This window comes from Physella acuta, unplaced genomic scaffold (genome assembly GCF_028476545.2).
Source record: "Physella acuta isolate Inbredline_101_S28 unplaced genomic scaffold, ASM2847654v3 ptg001052l, whole genome shotgun sequence".
Classification (NCBI taxonomy): domain Eukaryota; kingdom Metazoa; phylum Mollusca; class Gastropoda; family Physidae; genus Physella; species Physella acuta.
This window is the reverse complement of record NW_026732569.1, coordinates 146,633-166,217: the sequence shown is the minus strand read 5'-3', so window position 1 is coordinate 166,217 and position 19,585 is coordinate 146,633. Positions and strand designations below refer to the sequence as shown.

Sequence of the window (19,585 nt, the reverse complement as noted above, 5' to 3'; positions counted from 1 at the left end):
AACCACCGCCTGCTGCCCTCACACATAACCACTGCCCTCACACATAACCACCGCCTGCTGCCCTCACACATAACCACCGCCTGCTGCCCTCACACATAACCACTGCCCTCACACATAACCACCGCCTGCTGCCCTCACACATAACCACCGCCTGCTGCCCTCACACATAACCACCGCCTGCTGCCCTCACACATAACCACCGCCTGCTGCCCTCACACATAACCACCGCCTGCTGCCCTCACACATAACCACTGCCCTCACACATAACCACCGCCTGCTGCCCTCACACATAACCACCGCCCTCACACATAACCACCGCCTGCTGCCCTCACACATAACCACCGCCTGCCTGCTGCCCTCACACATAACCACTGCCCTCACACATAACCACCGCCTGCTGCCCTCACACATAACCACTGCCCTCACACATAACCACCGCCTGCTGCCCTCACACATAACCACCGCCTGCTGCCCTCACACATAACCACCGCCTGCTGCCCTCACACATAACCACCGCCTGCTGCCCTCACACAAAACCACTGCCCTCACACATAACCACCGCCTGCTGCCCTCACACATAACCACCGCCTGCTGCCCTCACACATAACCACCGCCCTCACACATAACCACCGCCTGCTGCCCTCACACATAACCACCGCCTGCTGCCCTCACACATAACCACCACCCTCACACATAACCACCGCCTGCTGCCCTCACACATAACCACCGCCTGCTGCCCTCACACATAACCACTGCCCTCACACATAACCACCGCCTGCTGCCCTCACACATAACCACCGCCTGCTGCCCTCACACATAACCACCGCCCTCACACATAACCACCGCCCTCACACATAACCACCGCCCTCACACATAACCACCGCCTGCTGCCCTCACACATAACCACCGCCTGCTACCCTCACACATAACCACCGCCTGCTGCCCTCACACATAACCACCGCCTGCTGCCCTCACACATAACCACCGCCTGCTGCCCTCACACATAACCACCGCCTGCTGCCCTCACACACAACCACCGCCCTCACACATAACCACCGCCTGCTGCCCTCACACATAACCACCGCCTGCTACCCTCACACATAACCACCGCCTGCTGCCCTCACACATAACCACCGCCTGCTGCCCTCACACATAACCACCGCCCTCACACATAACCACCGCCTGCTGCCCTCACACATAACCACTGCCTGCTGCCCTCACACATAACCACCGCCTGCTGCCCTCACACATAACCACCGCCTGCTGCCCTCACACATAACCACCGCCTGCTGCCCTCACACATAACCACTGCCCTCACACATAACCACTGCCTGCTGCCCTCACACATAACCACCGCCTGCTGCCCTCACACATAACCACTGCCTGCTGCCCTCACACATAACCACTGCCTGCTGCCCTCACACATAACCACCGCCTGCTGCCCTCACACATAACCACCGCCTGCTGCCCTCACACATAACCACCGCCTGCTGCCCTCACACATAACCACTGCCTGCTGCCCTCACACATAACCACCGCCTGCTGCCCTCACACATAACCACCGCCTGCTGCCCTCACACATAACCACCGCCTGCTGCCCTCACACATAACCACCGCCTGCTGCCCTCACACATAACCACCGCCTGCTGCCCTCACACATAACCACCGCCTGCTGCCCTCACACATAACCACCGCCGGCTGCCCTCACACATAACCACCGCCTGCTGCCCTCACACATAACCACCGCCTGCTGCCCTCACACATAACCACCGCCTGCTGCCCTCACACATAACCACCGCCTGCTGCCCTCACACATAACCACCGCCTGCTGCCCTCACACATAACCACCGCCTGCTGCCCTCACACATAACCACCACCCTCACACATAACCACCGCCTGCTGCCCTCACACATAACCACCGCCTGCTGCCCTCACACATAACCACCGCCTGCTGCCCTCACACATAACCACCACCCTCACACATAACCACCGCCTGCTGCCCTCACACATAACCACCGCATGCTGTCCTCACACATAACCACCGCCCTCACACATAACCACCGCCTGCTGCCCTCACACATAACCACTGCCCTCACACATAACCACCGCCTGCTGCCCTCACACATAACCACCGCCTGCTGCCCTCATACATAACCACCGCCCTCACACATAACCACCGCCTGCTGCCCTCACACATAACCACCGCCTGCTGCCCTCACACATAACCACCGCCCTCACACATAACCACCGCCTGCTGCCCTCACACATGACCACCGCCTGCTGCCCTCACACATAACCACCGCCCTCACACATAACCACCGCCTGCTGCCCTCACACATAACCACCGCCTGCTGCCCTCACACATAACCACCGCCTGCTGCCCTCACACATAACCACCGCATGCTGTCCTCACACATAACCACCGCCCTCACACATAACCACCGCATGCTGTCCTCACACATAACCACCGCCCTCACACATAACCACCGCCTGCTGCCCTCACACAAAACCACCGCCTGCTGCCCTCACACATAACCACTGCCCTCACACATAACCACCGCCTGCTGCCCTCACACATAACCACCGCCTGCTGCCCTCACACATAACCACTGCCCTCACACATAACCACCGCCTGCTGCCCTCACACATAACCACCGCCTGCTGCCCTCACACATAACCACCGCCTGCTGCCCTCACACATAACCACCGCCCTCACACATAACCACCGCCTGCTGCCCTCACACATAACCACCGCCTGCTGCCCTCACACATAACCACCGCCTGCTGCCCTCACACATAACCACCGCCTGCTGCCCTCACACATAACCACCGCCCTCACACATAACCACCGCCTGCTGCCCTCACACATAACCACCGCCTGCTGCCCTCACACATAACCACCGCCTGCTGCCCTCACACATAACCACCGCCTGCTGCCCTCACACATAACCACCGCCTGCTACCCTCACACATAACCACCGCCTGCTGCCCTCACACATAACCACCGCCTGCTGCCCTCACACATAACCACCGCCCTCACACATAACCACCGCCTGCTGCCCTCACACATAACCACCGCCTGCTGCCCTCACACATAACCACCGCCTGCTGTCCTCACACATACAACCCACCACATTGAAAAAAAAACCACTACCTCGTCCATACATGAAAGAAGAACAATGAAGCCTACCCACACCCTCCCCCTATAGTTGTCAGTCTAGTACTATTTACTTACCCACATTCTCCCTATATCTCTCTGGCGACCTATGACCTGATTTAATGACCTTATTTTACGATATACATATAGGTAGCTCTCTGTTGTAGTTCAGGGTGACCTAAGTGTAGGTCGTTGAGATGTAGGTCAGCCTGACCTCTCTATAGGTCAGGTTGATATTTAGCTGAGGTCAACTGAAAAAGTCTCGGTCAATGCATCAATTTATATATACCACAGCTTAAAATTAAATATAATTATAACCAAGCGGTGCTGCCTTTAATCGGCCGATTCTAGCATTGAATCATAAATCTCAGAGACCATTGAAATGTGCGCTGCAAAATGTACCACCATAGCCGGGCTAACGGCACAATAAACATTCCTGTGTCAAAGTCACATTGTGTCAAGAAGTTATAGCAATGTGTTGAATGCGTTGTGTCCCATGTTGAAGGGCGGCGTTTATTTGGATGTATTCGGTAACGTTAAACTTTTTAATAAACTAAAAAAAAACAACGGGAAAATGTGTTCGTGATAGTGACGTCTAACCTAACCAACATGTTATATAAATACACTTGGGGTTATTCCAGAAGGCTTTTTTTTTTTTAAATTTTTTTTTTAGTTATTTTACATGAACTTTTCTTTGGCTATCTTTAGTATTTTTAGATGAAAACTTTTAACGATTTTTTAAAATGAATTAAGTGGTTCCTCTTTAGAACAAGCGATCTGCTGGGCAGATGAAGTAGAGTTCATATCTTTCTTGACCTCAGCTTATGAAGGGATGGTGTGGTCAGCACTATATCCAGCCCCTTATACTTTCTTTAACGTAAGTCAGGTACCCATCAGAGCTGGGTGGACTCAAAGACGCTCTCCTGTCACAAGTTCGATCCGAGATCCGAACTCAGACCTTCGGACCAGCAACCAAACGCTCTACCATTCGACTACGCCGTAAAGATTAAGTGTGTTTAATATTACATTCCTATGTGGATTTTGTAGGGAATTTTTATTTTATTTTGGAAGAGACGGTTACAGTTAGGAGAATCGATATCACCATCAGGAGAGGTCGTCACGTTGGGATGTATCGAATCCAGTTATCACAGAAGGTGGCATTGTTAGGTGAAAATAGTGCCAGGAAATCCCAAAAGGTCAAGGTCATTCGTGCCGGAAAGAAAAAAGGTGTAGATAGATCTCTGTTGACCTAGGTTGTGTCACCAGGTGCCACCAGGTGTCACCAGTATCAACTTACGAGTTGCGTCCCTTGTTCTATCAGATGCAATATTGGTTTGGCTCTAGCACAATCACTTCTGCGCAGGTGAACAATCTCCGTCTAGCATTGGGTAGCTATTCGGGTCTTGTGCGAAAGTGGATATTGTTCTCTCACTCAGAATGTACAAATCAGGTTTAATTCACAACAGCACCCACTCTCTTTTTTACAGTGTTCGTATTTTAAACTCGCGAGCAACTTTTGAAAAAGCACACAGCCATGCATGTCTGCAGCCGATACGGATGTTTCTTATGATGGTCACGTGATGCTAACTACATGAGTTCCGGGGGGACACTTTAGTGTCGATGGCCTCGGGAATCCACCACCCCCTCCCTGCCGGCAGTGCACTACACAACAAAAAACTTTTGCGCTTCGATTCCCCCACCCCGCGCCTTGAGTTCACCCACCCCTCCCTACCTCCAATACATTACACAACAGCTACCGTCTATTGAAAACGGCCGTCCACCACGCCCTTTCCATTCCATACAACAAACACTTGCGTCCTATACAACTTTACCATTCCCTGGTCATAAAAATTCTGATTGCTCTCATGTTTTTCATACAAACTCCTATGCCCTCTCTCGCCGCCTAAGCCCTTTACACAATGTTGCCACACGTTCACGCACTCGCTGAAAGATTCCAATATAACATACAAGGGTCGCAGAGATAAGCAAGGCCAGACACAACCAATATAACAAGGGTCGCAGAGATAAGCAAGGCCAGACATAACCAATATAACATACAAGGGTCGCAGAGATAAGCAAGACCAGACACAACCAATATAACAAGGGTCGCAGAGATAAGCAAGGCCAGACACAACCAATATAACAAGGGTCGCAGAGATAAGCAAGGCTAGACACAACCAATATAACAAGGGTCGCAGAGATAAGCAAGGCCAGACACAACCAATATAACTTACAAGGGTCGCAGAGATAAGCAAGGCCAGACACAACCAATATAACAAGGGTCGCAGAGATAAGCAGGCACCCCTACAGCAAGGCCAGACACGCCCCAGGGGAGCAGAATAAAGCCAGCTACCCTTAAAATACCGGGTCATGAATCGTTCAAGTTGTCAACCCCGACCAAAAGTTTTCATGACCTTGTCGTACATTTATAAGAAAAGGAAAAAATAATTGAATGCCGAAAATGTGTTGACGAAAATTGTCATGGTTGAATGGAGAGTAAATCATCATTAATATTGGATTAGCTTTTAGCGCTCTGTCGTATTTAATGCTCGTTTAAATACAACACACAGCTAAATAGCTGGAGCTAATGTAGGTTCCTACATGGTGAATAATGTCTAGTGCCTGGTCTGTGTACAAGATTTAAACAAAAAACTGAGTTTGAAAATAAAATCTGGCCTTACAAAAAATAACGAGAGTTTTTGAGCCTACAGCCTGGACCGTTTGATTTCACAAGATACTGGTTCGACAAGATCAAGAATATTTTAAGTAGATCTAGTTAACAGAATGGATTAGACGTGTTAGTTAGCTAATTCAACTAAATTTATTTTAAATAATAATATTTTATAAGTTGTTATACATAAATAGAGCAGGCTGTTTACAGAGGCGTAACGACAAAATACGAGGGCCGGGGCGAAATATCAAATTCGCCCCCACTTCCCCCCCCCCCCATTTGTATAGGTATTCACGTTGATTTTTTACCAGTCTCTTTCGTTTTAGAATGTTTATGTTGCTATCACACACATGATTTAGAAAACAGAAAAATGGGCCCGTAAAACCAAGTTGCCGAATTGTTTTCTTAACTTGAACTTTGTATAAAAAACTTCTGTCATTTTTTTCTAACCAGTTTGGTCACCACAAAGGTCGGCGCCCGGGGCGGCCGCCCTCCCCCTAATACGTCCCTGCTGTTATAACTTATATAACAACGCTAAGCCCAACATTAGCCTCACCACGCGTGCCTTGTGCCACCCCCCCCCCCCCCATACACGATACGAACAAAAAATGTCATCCCACAAATACGTTTAAAAAAAATATCAAAAACTCTAAAAAAATGCTTAATTAATTAAAAAATAATACATTAGTTTATATGTATTTTACACAAGTAAAAATGGGAGACGTATATATTTTGTACAACAAATAAAATGAGAAATATAGTAGGGATAAGGATGTGAAAATTAACGTACACAGCCATAAAGTGATTTATGAGTGGAAGTTGATTACTAGATCTAGTAAAATAACCCAACTAGTATGCTTGTTTGTTCGTTTTTAACACTATAACTACTTCCTTAACTTCCAACAGTATGTGATTAAATAATTTAACACTATAACTATAACTACTTCCTTAACTTCCAACAGTATGTGATTAAATAACCCAAGTCTAGATATCATAATGTAGGCCAACTACTGCGTTCTAATACTGTCCTGTCTATTAGTACTAGTGTTGTCCTCTGTACTAATACTGTCCAATGTTCTACAGCTGTCCTGTCTACTAGTGTTGTCCTGTCTTCTACAGCTGTCCTGTGTACTAATACTGTCCAATGTTCTACAGCTGTCCTGTCTGCTAGCGTTGTCTGGCGAACTGTCAAATGTTAACAGTTCCGTGTTCTACATTTGCTGCCCGTGTACCAGTGCTTTCACCTACCAACCAGTGTTATCAATGATGCCCTCTAGTCCAGATGCCCTCTAGCCCAGATGCCCTCTAGTCCAGATGCCCTCTAGTCCAGATGCCCTCTAGTCCAGATGCCCTCTAGTCCAGATGCCCTCTAGTCCAGAAGCCCTCTAGTCCAGAAGCCCACTAATACAGATGCCCTCTAGTCCAGATGCCCTCTAGTCCAGATGCCCTCTAGTCCAGTGTTATCTCCTCTAGTTTATCCATATCACCTGGAGGCTGTGGGTACTCGGCTACTTTTGTTCTTGGTGCCATCTTTGCGCGGAACGCAAGCTAAACGAGTAAAAATGTGTAAAAAAAATGGCAGTTATAACCTACACAAAACCTTTTTATAGCAGGACACACAAAAAAATAACTTTAGTAGGACATTAGAAAAAATAACTTTAGTAGGACATTAGAAAAAATAACTTTAGTAGGACATTAGAAAAAAATAATTTTTGTAGGATACTAGACAAAATATCTTTAGTAGTACACTAGACAAAATAACTTTAGTAGGACACTAGAAAAAAAACACCCTAAAACCCTTGTGGTTTACTAGACAAATAGCTTTAAAAAATAAATATTCAAGTAAGAAACCCTGAGAAAATATCTGACATGTTTTTATTATTTTTGTAAATACATGAACCTAAAAACAGTTGACATGTATTGCTCCACAATGTATTTTAATAACACCAAACAAATAAATACTATGTGATATAGTATACAAATGCAAGAAGTAATATATAACCAAAAAATTCAGACAATCATAAATGTTAGATTGATACATCCAAAATTTCTGCTTATTTTAATGACAATTTAAATACACCCAAAACTTGCACCACAAAAATAATAACTCATCAACTACTGTTTGTCACCATCACAGAGTGTCACCACTGGGATCAGAGTGTCACCACTGAGATCAGAGTATCACCACTGAGATCAGAGTGTCACCACTGAGATCAGAGTGTCACCACTGAGAACAGCGTGTCACCACTGAGATCAGAGTGTCACCACTGACAGAGTGTCACCACCGAGATCAGAGTGTCACCACTGAGATCAGAGTGTCACCACTGAGATCAGAGTGTCACCACTGAGATCAGAGTGTCACCACTGAGGAGTGTCACCACTGAGATCAGAGTGTCACCACTGAGATCAGCGTGTCACCACTGAGATCAGCGTGTCACCACTGAGATCAGAGTGTCACCACTGAGATCAGCGTGTCACCACTGAGATCAGAGTGTCACCACTGACAGAGTGTCACCACTGAAATCAGAGTGTCACCACTGACAGAGTGTCACCACTGAGATCAGAGTGTCACCACTGAGATCAGAGTGTCACCACTGACAGAGTGTCACCACTGAAATCAGAGTGTCACCACTGAGATCAGAGTGTCACCACTGAGATCAGAGTGTCACCACTGAGATCAGAGTGTCACCACTGACATCAGAGTGTCACCACTGACATCACAGTGTCACCACTGAGATCAGAGTGTCACCACTGAGATCAGAGTGTCACCACTGAGATCAGAGTGTCACCACTGAGATCAGAGTGTCACCACTGACATCAGAGTGTCACCACTGACATCACAGTGTCACCACTGAGATCAGAGTGTCACCACTGAGATCAGAGTGTCACCACTGAGATCAGAGTGTCACCACTGAGATCAGAGTGTCACCACTGAGATCAGAGTGTCACCACTGAGATCAGCGTGTCACCACTGAGATCAGAGTGTCACCACTGAGATCAGAGTGTCACCACTGAGATCAGAGTGTCACCACTGACATCAGAGTGTCACCACTGACATCAGTGTCACCACTGAGAACAGCGTGACACCAAGACAAAAATCTCATTTAACCACATTCTTATAATCTGATCAATCAACCATACAATTTAGGTTCTATCAATTATCATCAACAGATCTTGAACTAAAAAAAAATCACCATCTCTGTATGAACTCTACAAAAAGTGTGTTCTTCAATTACACAACAAAATCACAGCCTGTATTTCTCTTACAACAAAATAAAAACCCTAAAGTTTCATTTCAATGGCTACTCACTTTTTTTTAATAGCACATGTCTGAGGTCACTGACCTTTTCAAACAAAACACAGGACTACTTTCTACATGCCACTGTCAGAATACTAGACTAAACTATTTTGATACAGCTCTTGATGCCTCACTGTTTTGTTTCCTTCATCAACAATTGTGAATGTTTTTCTTTTACAGGAACAACAAAGTAGATGGAATATCCAGGGGAGCTAATGCTATCTATGAAGAATTGGTCTACTTGGATTATCTTCTCCTTGACCTGCCAGTTCTTCTTCAGAGAGTGGGGCCTCGTTGTCTATGTTGAAGGTGGCGTAAGAATACGGATACTCTCGAACCTTTTGCCGAGACTTCCGATTTAGTAGAGCAAGCTAAGACAATAGACAAGTTTCATTTTCATGCAGGTTTTTTTTAAGTTTAACCATCTAAAAAATTTAATCTTTAAAAAAAAAAATTATTTTGGCACACACAAAAAAACATCAATTAATTTAATTTTCTATGCTTTATACAGTTGAATGAAAGTATGATTTTAGAGTCAACTAAAGTAAAAATGTAAATAAAAATAAACCACATCAATCAATTTCATGCTTATAAGTAGTCTAATCATGCAATGTTTGATAAACAAAACAAAATAAATAATGCATGAAAATAAACAAATGCCCCCAACATAGATATCAATAACCTAATAGAAATCAGTATACAGGAATGTATAGAGGTCATAATATATTATATGTAAAAGTAAAGTAATGCTCCCTTTTAGACCAGATGGGCCATGTGGCAGATGAGGTAGATGATAAGTTTCTTTGACCTCACTATATGAATGGATAGTGTGGTCAGCACTATGTCTAGTTGTCTTAACTTTCCCTAACATGTTACCTGGGTCTACTACAAAACTTTGAACTCACCATATGAATGGACAGTGTGGTCAGCACTATGCCTAGTTGCCTTAACTTTCCCTGACTTTTCAGCTGGGTCTTCTACAAAACTTTGACCACACCATATGAATGGACAGTGTGGTCAGCATTATGCCTAGTTGTCTTAACTATCCCTGACTTTTCAGCTGAATCTTCTACAAAACTTTGGCTCAAGATCTGAACTCCAGATTTGTATAAGTAATCAAGAGATGTACCATGCTGTTCCTTTGTTGCACTGTAGCTAATCATTGTATGGGTAGCTATAACCACTACCTGGTTAACTGAACCACTCCGTAATAGAATATCCAAACATTAAGCAGTTACAGAACAAACAAAAAAACTTGAACAAAGTGAAGCAAAACATGCTAACTTGTCAACCAAATGAATTATAAAAAGAGGCAACATAAATGTATCTAAATTTGTTGCGCAACATGCACCCAAATAAATACATATTTCATTTAAAAATAGTTTAAGGGGTGTAATTTTAAAAACTACAGCTTTTCTACCTTTTAAAACTTAATTACGAAAATATTTAAGCAATGTTTAAAAAATAAAAAGCTATGTCAATAAAATTTTCTCAAAAGCAATTAGCTAGATTAACTGTTTTAAAACTAATCATACCAACAAAATTATTTTAAAATGTTATCAGAAATTTGTCTAAAATTATTTTAATAGGCTACATAATTACATGTTCAGCTGATTAACTAGCAAATATAATTTTCCTACAGAATATTACTACTACCAATTTAAACCCAAACATGGTTGCTAGCTCCAGTTCATACAGTTTAGATATTTAGATTAAAATGTTCAATCAGAGTAACAGACCAAAATTTTAAATGTGAAACAAAAAAACTTTTGGCATGCATTAGAAAATGGAGAGATGGAACAAGGAAAAGAAAAATTTACTGACCTTGATTTCACTTGGTCGCAGTTTTGACAGTGTGTCTTTATCTACGCCAAATGCAATGGCATTCAGAGCTCCTACAAAGTGAAACAATTTTAAACTGCTATAAATTCCAACAAATTTAGACTGCAACAAAATCAAACAATTTCAGGCAGCTGCATTATTCAAGGTCAAACTTAACCATGTCAATACAGGTCATGGATACTTCAGTTAACCTAACATTCAGAGGAGTAAATAAAAAATACAATTGCTGCAAATGATCAGGTATGTTAAATTCTGATGTATTTGTTTGAGGGAGGGGTCAGCTAATTTTAAAATTCATCACAACTACATTAAGTGGTCTGGATTATAACAATGGCTACAGGTTTAGGGAACAAAAGAATTATGAATGATAAAATACAAATATTGTGTTACTGACCATGAAGTGGGGAAAATATTGAAGAGAGTAAAACCAAAACAAATATATGGTAGTCTGGTTCTATGGCATTCTGGACTCTGGAAGAACAAAGAAAAGATCATTTTAGTTACAATAGTAAACAAGTACTAGAGTTAATGTTCTTTGACACAGTAACAAGTGAAGAGTTAAAAATATTATTATTAAAATTTTAAGTAACTAATTTTTAATTATAATTTCTGCTTAACAAATTGATGAGGAGTAAAATAATGGACAAACCTGTTAATTAAAGGGAAAAGTGAAACAGCCAAATAAATAAATGGGTAGACTCTTAGTGGTTTGATATCTTCTTTCAGCAAGTGCTAGAGGGGAAGGAAAAATGAATTAATTATATTTGGATATTGTTTGGGTCTTTAATGTTCAATAAGGGTACAAACAGAAAGGTGGTCATTATTAAAATGATGTGGTCAGTTGATTATCACACATGTCAACTATTACAGGCCAGTAATTATACAGATGTGGTCAGCACTTCTCTAGTGTGGCTAGTAACTCCCCCATTTTTAAAGATCAAGAAGTTATGGAGATCCTTCAATGGTTTCTAGCTAGGGTATGTTTTGAGTGAAACCCTAAATGTTCAATGTTAAAAATGTTTTTGTTTTGGTATAATAAAGCCTTGTTATACTTGTATCTCTCTGAGACTACCAATCAGAACACAATCAACCAATTTAAAATTTGGCACTTGACCAATCAGAATAGACTTTACTTACATGTTGCCTTTCTGTGTCTGGGTCATATGTCCCCTCCCAATTGGATGCCTGGAATGCAATAGAAAATAAAAATAAATAAATGCACTATTACAAATTCATGTGTTGAATATTTACATATAGAAAATAAAAAAAATTAAATGCACTATTACAAATTCATCTGTTAAATATTTACATATAGTTTATAACTTGTACACATCTTTTATTTGACAAGATATCCTGACCTTTTGTCTGAGGCTGAAGATGATGTAGCCATAAGCAAACATCATACACAGAATGATGATGAAAAGTGGCCCATACCAGCTAGAGAAAAAACAAAAATGTACATTTTACAGAGTTGAAACACATGCATTCACAACAAACAACATTAATTTGTGGACAACTGCATTACAACTAACAGTATATATACTTACACACCAACTCTCCAAGCAAAATCCTCTACAATCCAACTAAAAACAAACAAAAAAAACCAAAGATTAGAGTTCATAATTTGTTTTTTTACAAAAATCTAAAATTAGAGTTTTATTTGAGGTTTAATAAAAATATTTTTTTTAATCAAAAATCAAATGTTAGACTATCCCAGAAGTTGGAAGGTTTAAAAACAGAGCATGACTCACCACCAGGCTCCAGCAGGTCCATAGTGGTCACCAGCAAAAGGTAAACAGGAAATCAGAAGTGGCACCAGCACACAAACAGCCAGGTACAGCCTGCATATAGATCACAGAGATTCTATTACCTTAAAAGTACTATCTAGCTCTAAGTACTAAGGGAATAGGAGTTCTAAAATAAATCTGAATAAAAGTAAATATATTTGACTAACACAAACTAATTCTTTAAATCATCACTGCCAAAAATAACAGCTAGCAGAAACCTTGCTCAAATAGTTATGTAATCACAACTGTCTCAGACTATAAAATTACCAGTTTTAGTTTTTTATTTAAACTCACCATTCAAATTTCTCTGTTGAAATTTGTTTGACTGCATTCATGAATAAATTAAAAGTAATGCAGGAAACACTCAGCAAAACCACCCAATCTGGGAATAAAAGAAACCGAACAATGTGGCTAAGACAACGGTGTTCCTAAAGGCAACACAGCATTTTGGCAAGATTAAAGATTAGCTGACACATGTGTACAAGATCACATTTTACATACTTAAAATAAGCAATTTAAAAAATGTACATTTTTAAAAAAAACATTTAGTTACCAAAAAAAGTTAGCCACCATCCTTGAAAATTACATACTGGGCCATCTTCAATGTCTGCACTCTAAAATATATTTTGTAAACCTTTAAGTTTTGTATAGAAGTAGTAAAACAAAGCTTTAAAACTACACAGATATATAACTGACAAGCAAGTAAAGATAGGAGATTTATGACAACAAATTACTTGTTTTTCCAAAAGGAAATTAGAAAGAAAAATCATTGTTAATAAACTTGGTTTTTTTCTTTAATTTTGCACATGAAAATACATGCACCATGGGAAGCTTTACAACACGAAGAGGTAGCCAATATGACACTATGAGTTGACTATACCATTTACACTCACCATAAGATAGCCTATACTGTCCAGCATTGCGGCTATACTTAGATACAGGATCAAGCGCTGAAAGATAGGTAAACCACTAGAATATTCCAAGATTGAATCAATATTCAACAAAGACATTAAATATTTCAATAAAGGTGTCACATGGGATTTTCAACTGCATTACCGTTAAAGAATTGTTTATAACTTGATACCAATTCATGTTAATAATGAAAATCAGTAGCCTAAAAATACTTTTTTTCTAAAAAGAAAAAAAGGAGGTTTTTATTCTAAAATTGCTTTGTAATGTGTTTTCATTTTTTCCCTGCTGTTGACATGAGTTAAGTTGTAATACATAAAATGTACAATGAAGTACTTTAGCCCATTTAAATATATGGCAAATAAAATATGCAGGGCTTAGTAATAGTTGTTTGTTGTCTCGTTAATAAAGTAATTATTTTTGCTTTTTTCAAGTTCATGATGAAAATTTGTGTAGCACAAAAGGGATTTAATTTTCTATTTGTGAAACAATCTTTTGGTTGGGAACTTAAATAATTGTATATACAATGATATGTAGTTTTAATTTTCCATATACTAAACCTAATGGATACACTGCTGATGGAAAGTGTATAATAAATATAAAGCATTAGGTCTGTAGGGTTGTACACAGTGGCGGAACTAGAAAAAAAGGGTTCCCCCGCAAAGAAAAAATTAGGGCCCCCTATATATATATATATATATATATATATATATATATATCTATATCCTAACTGAGTAATTTAGTCTACTTCATTGCAATATAAAACCATTCTGAGAGAACAATCCAGACAAATTTGGTCCAAACTCATCTTAAGCTAGAAATTATCATAAACACTTCTATACATGCTGGTCAAAAATATATAAAGACGTAAGCTTGATTCGTGAATGGTTTCTCGCGTTATGTTTATTCTTTTCATTTTTGGCTTTTATAATATCAATTTTGAAAACATTGATTTTTATGGCTATACCATTGTTTATTACGTCTTATTTAAATAATAATTCAGAGAATTTAATTGCTTTTTAATATACATAGTACAAAATATTTAAATGAGCTTTGTGGGCATCCCTATTTTAAAGAAGGGCAGTAAGTCATGGAAGTAGTGTGAATGTTTGCCTACCTTTCAAACTATAGCTCTTGTAGATTATAAAATATTTTTCTACGCAACAATCTCTGCTATAGTAGACCTTTTTTTTTTTTTTTTTTTTTACAAAACCACTTTTAAGATGCATGAAAAACATAATTTTTGAAAAACAAATTCATTGTTTTTTGGTCGGAACTGGGCCCCTAAACGTCCTGGGCCCCCCCGCATTGCGGGGTCTGGCGGTATGGTAGTTCCGCCCCTGGTTGTACATGAGTCTGTGTTATATTTGAAATTAAGGCAAATAAATGCTGGCAAAAAGATTGCGTTGTGTATAGTCAGACAAAGGTTCTATGCTGATCTTAACACTTCTGCCACATTTGTAAAGATTGGAAAAACTGACCTGAGCAAAGACAACATATCTCTTGAAAATCCAGATGATGCATATCATGAACAAACTGAAATACATTCAAACATGTGTCAACAGACTTATTAAGTATTTTTGTTCGTTTAATTAATGAATGAACAGAATCATCAAAATAAAGTTGTTTTACAAATTTTCAAAAAGTAAAATATTATAAACATTAGGTATTATTCACTAATGACAGCATAGATGGCATTATACATTTTGTGATGTGAGTGAATGGGGTAAAGAAATTGAAGCTGGTATGTTTCATAAAAATAATCTATTATTGTAAAAGAGGGGGGGGGGGGGGGTAAATCTGCTTTTTTTTTTACTGCATGAGACAACAGTGGGTAAGGGCTTAAATTGCAGATGCTATTTGAGGAAAACCCTCTTCTCTCTTACCATCCTATGAAAGACAAAGCTCCTGATGTTTTTCTTAAAGAAATAATCACATCCTGCAAAAGAAAATATTTTTGTCAATCATAGCAGATAATATATAATTGTTTAGCTTTATATCTATATCTGGTTCTAAACAGCTATAATTAAAAAATCAAAGCAACTAAAAATGCAAGTAAATTTGTAAATCAACCAGAAGCACCATAGACAGGAAACATTATTATGATTGTAGGATTTTTAGGCTCTTTAAATTTATTTTCATGCAAAATGTATAGAACATTATTATTCTTTAATTGATTGTTTTAAAAATGTCCTAGATATTATATTAAGCCCAGGGCCTATACACCTGGCCTATGCCACTGTAAATGATTTATCTAGTTTAGTTTAGTGCCTAATGAATGCACAGAATTGGCCCATTGATTAAAATGTTATTACTTGACTGGCTTATGCACATTTTTTTATTGTTGGGTAGCTCTGCTAATAATAATATGTCTAATCTACTAAAATTCTAGGCCAGCAGAGGTAAATTAACTAGTTTCATCTAGATCTAGAATTCTAGCTTCCCATACCACTCAAGTGAGTTAGGGAGACACCCACTTCCCTTTGTAACAGTATTATGTAGATCAAGAGGACTGCACCATAATAATGCCATTAACAAAAACTAATATTTTGCTTACTTTTTTATATGTTTACTTACGCACTTATCAGGATCATTAGGAAAACTAGAGCATAGAGAAGTAACATTCGTCATTTCACGTTCAAATAAGAATTTGGCCTAGATCTAGATCTAGATCTAGATTCCAGTCTAAATAAGTAAATATTCTGTAAATCAGGATGTTAAACCATTTTTTGTTTGGTACGATTTTATATTATTATAATATAATAGTATAATAGAATCTAGGCCTACAGATTTTTAGATTTAGATCTGGTATATATAAATATATATATATATCTAGAGACAGTCTAGACTCTAGATCTAGATCAAATAATAAATATATCTAGATCTAGGCCTATACAGTGGAATATAGATTACTAGAAATATAATAAAGTAGATTCTACTTTTTTACGATATCAATAATTGTATTGTAAACCACATTTTTGTGAAAAGAAAGGCCTAACAAAATATGTATTTAAAAGTATTTAGGCCTAAATACAGCTTAAAATTATTTTTGCAACGATGATTTAAAATATATTTATTTAGATCTAGATCTATATTAAAATTCAATATGGTTGATTTTTCTACAAAAATATTTAAATCAATTAATAAGTAAAATCAATTTATTTTTTTATTTGTTTATATTTTTTGTATAGCCATAAAAAGGCATAATGGCACGTAGACTCTAGATCTAGATCTAGATCTAGATCTAGATCTGAAAACATGGTGACTAGCCTACATAAAGATTAGAAGAATGAGGTCTAACTCGGTCTAAGAATGAGTAATTTTAGATATTTGCTAAAAACAATGAAATTAAATGATGAAATGGCGGGATTAAATTAATATAGGAATAAAAATGCCGATATAAAATGTAACTGTCGTGCTTTATTTTATTTTTATTAGCAGCGCCGGACGCGGATTGCTAGTAGTATTAAAGTACTGGGATTCTAAGTTATAAATATAAGTTTGTAGATCCTACATTAGTGTTAGAAACTAGATGTACCATCAGAAATAACATTTTGTTTTAATAATCAAAAGCATCATGACAATTACACATTTAAAGACTCAAGTTAAATAGGCATGTAGCAGTATCTAGAAACCCGGTACAGAAAAAGTATTCATTGGAAAGGGAAATAACATTGAGTTGACAATTACTTTAAAAATTAAGATAGTTATCTTTCTTTCGGAGTTTGTGTTTAATTTTTATTACTTTACGAGCTGATATGCCACGTATTAAACGCCGCTATTTAGATCTAGTTGTTTTATTTTCTACTTTTCAGTACTTCATAATTAGTGTTTTTCGACACTAACCTCCCTTCCGTTTCCCCTCCCCACCCCCACCCCCACGGTTTACGTGGTGGTGTCTCGCATGGTCCCCATGAAGAGAATTACATATATAGATTCTTTTGGAATAAACCTAATTAAATTCTAAATAGCATTTTTGTAAACTACAACAATATCTATAAATAACTTCACGTTTTTAACGAGTAATTCCCTCCATCCTCCATCGTAAAACATTTACTCAAAAAAATAAAATGCCCCACCCCTCCATAAAATAATAAAACACATTGCCTTACCCCTAAATTTATTCTTTTTCTATAAGAACGGGGAGTTTTTGCAGAATATTTACAAGGCTATGACAGTATTAGATATATTGACCACATTTTATAACCATTTGTACAACAACGAAAAATCTCCAAATAATTAATCACTTTTCAAATTGAAAATAAACCGGGAGTGATCTCCCCTAAACTTTCTCGAATATTCTCATATAAAATTACGAGGGATGGCAACTCAGGACATCGACAATATTTTTAATTACTTAAACTTTTTTTATAATAGAATAGAATCTCGTAAAAAAAAAGAATTGACACCAAGTGAAAAGTTTCCCTTTCAAACCTGACGGTCTATGGGGCAAGTGAAGTAGAGTTCACTTGTTTCTGTGACCTTGGCATGTGAAGAGATAGTGTGGTCAGCACTATGCCCAGCCGCCTTTACTTTCCCTAACAGGAGTTAGGTACCCATCAGAGTTGGGTGGACTCAGGGACGGTCTACTGACTTGAACTCGGATTCGAACTCGAGACTAAGGGGTTAGCAGTCCAGCTCTCTACCGCTAGACCACTCCGTCCCACACCAAGTGAACGCCTAATAAAATGTGCATAAAAGTGCGGGATATTATTAGTACTTTATAAATTTACATGCGTTTTTTTGAGAAATCGGAAATAGCGTAAATTAGTACTTCCGGTCAACGGAAATTCCTCAAAATTTGACAGAAGGTAGAGAATTAGATCTTTTACTTACTTGTGAAATTACATGCATCTATCTACAAAAGTACGCAAGTTGTAGGCTTTTGAAAAATTCAAAGTAGAAAAAGTACCACTTCCGGTTATCGGAAATCGCTCAAAAGTTGATCAGGATGTACGATTTTGATAAATACTTATGTATGAAATTTTATCAAACTAGCTGTAACGGTACTCAAGTTATCGTGTTTACACACAGACACACAGACAGACATACGGACAAGATTGCAAAATTATGTTTTTCCGTATCAGTGAGGTGTAAAACGTCGAGATTTGTAAAAATCTCGATTTTTTTTGCACGATTACAATACTTTCTCTATACGAGAAAGTAAAAAAGTGACATTATTCTTTATGAACTCTCTCCCATGTCACAAAAGTTCGGACCCTTCCCCTTGCTCTTATGAGTGTGACGTCATTTATAGACAACCCCTATCACATTATCGTGAATTTCTCTAACGACTTTGTCTTATTTATTTCAGGTTTAAAAATGTTGAACGATCCTCGACTTGCATCTGTATTTGTCGCTAAATTGGCTTTTTTTTTACCTGCCCATACACTAGTTCTATGACAGCCTACATGCCATTATTCTAACCACAGAGGTAAGCTTTGAAAGTGTAAGTATTATTTTAAAACTTTTTTAATACTGTCAGTGATATAACCAACAGAACCCTTAATGAAGACTTAGGTTAGGAAGTCGTCCATAAAGAACATCACACACCTGATGGGTGTAAGGCTGGGGCGTCACGACACATTCTGGCGCCCTGGACAAACTATCCATTTTGAACCCTCAAACCTCCATTTAAATATAGTTCTTCACATAGACGAAAAAACGCCCCCCCCCCCCCACCCCGTCCATTTCCTGAAACCACCCTCATTTGGAAAGGTTTAGGGCGCTTGTTACCAGTCAGAATTCCTTATACCTTTTTTTTTTGGTGTCACACAATTTGTATAGGATTAGGCATAAACTGGTAAAGCCAAGAAGCAATCTATTTTCTTAATTTGAACTGTGCATAAGTTAGAATGCAGCTAAGAATGAGCTTTTATTTATTTCCTATCCTGTTTGGCGCCCCGTAATGTTAGAGCCCG

At 39.4% G+C, this 19,585-nt stretch overlaps 1 protein-coding gene across 2 annotated transcripts; it reads right to left on the bottom strand.

Annotated features, from left to right (window-relative positions):
• Positions 1–7,018: 7,018 nt before the first annotated feature.
• LOC131955075 (uncharacterized) lies at positions 7,019–16,336 on the bottom strand. Of its 2 annotated transcripts, none has more exons than XM_059319029.1 (14): positions 16,242–16,336; positions 15,551–15,603; positions 15,146–15,200; positions 13,649–13,705; positions 13,309–13,369; positions 13,050–13,137; positions 12,720–12,809; positions 12,516–12,551; positions 12,327–12,405; positions 12,106–12,153; positions 11,618–11,700; positions 11,363–11,439; positions 10,951–11,021; positions 7,019–7,376 (listed from the first exon to the last, which is right to left on the bottom strand). In XM_059319029.1, exons 1-14 carry the CDS (start codon positions 16,293–16,295, stop codon positions 7,278–7,280), a joined length of 951 nt encoding a protein of 316 aa, XP_059175012.1. In that variant the 5' UTR covers positions 16,296–16,336; the 3' UTR covers positions 7,019–7,277. The 2 variants fall into 2 exon arrangements, with proteins under 2 accessions (XP_059175012.1, XP_059175011.1); XM_059319028.1 differs by lacking the exon at positions 7,019–7,376 and adding an exon at positions 8,899–9,497.
• Positions 16,337–19,585: the final 3,249 nt, after the last annotated feature.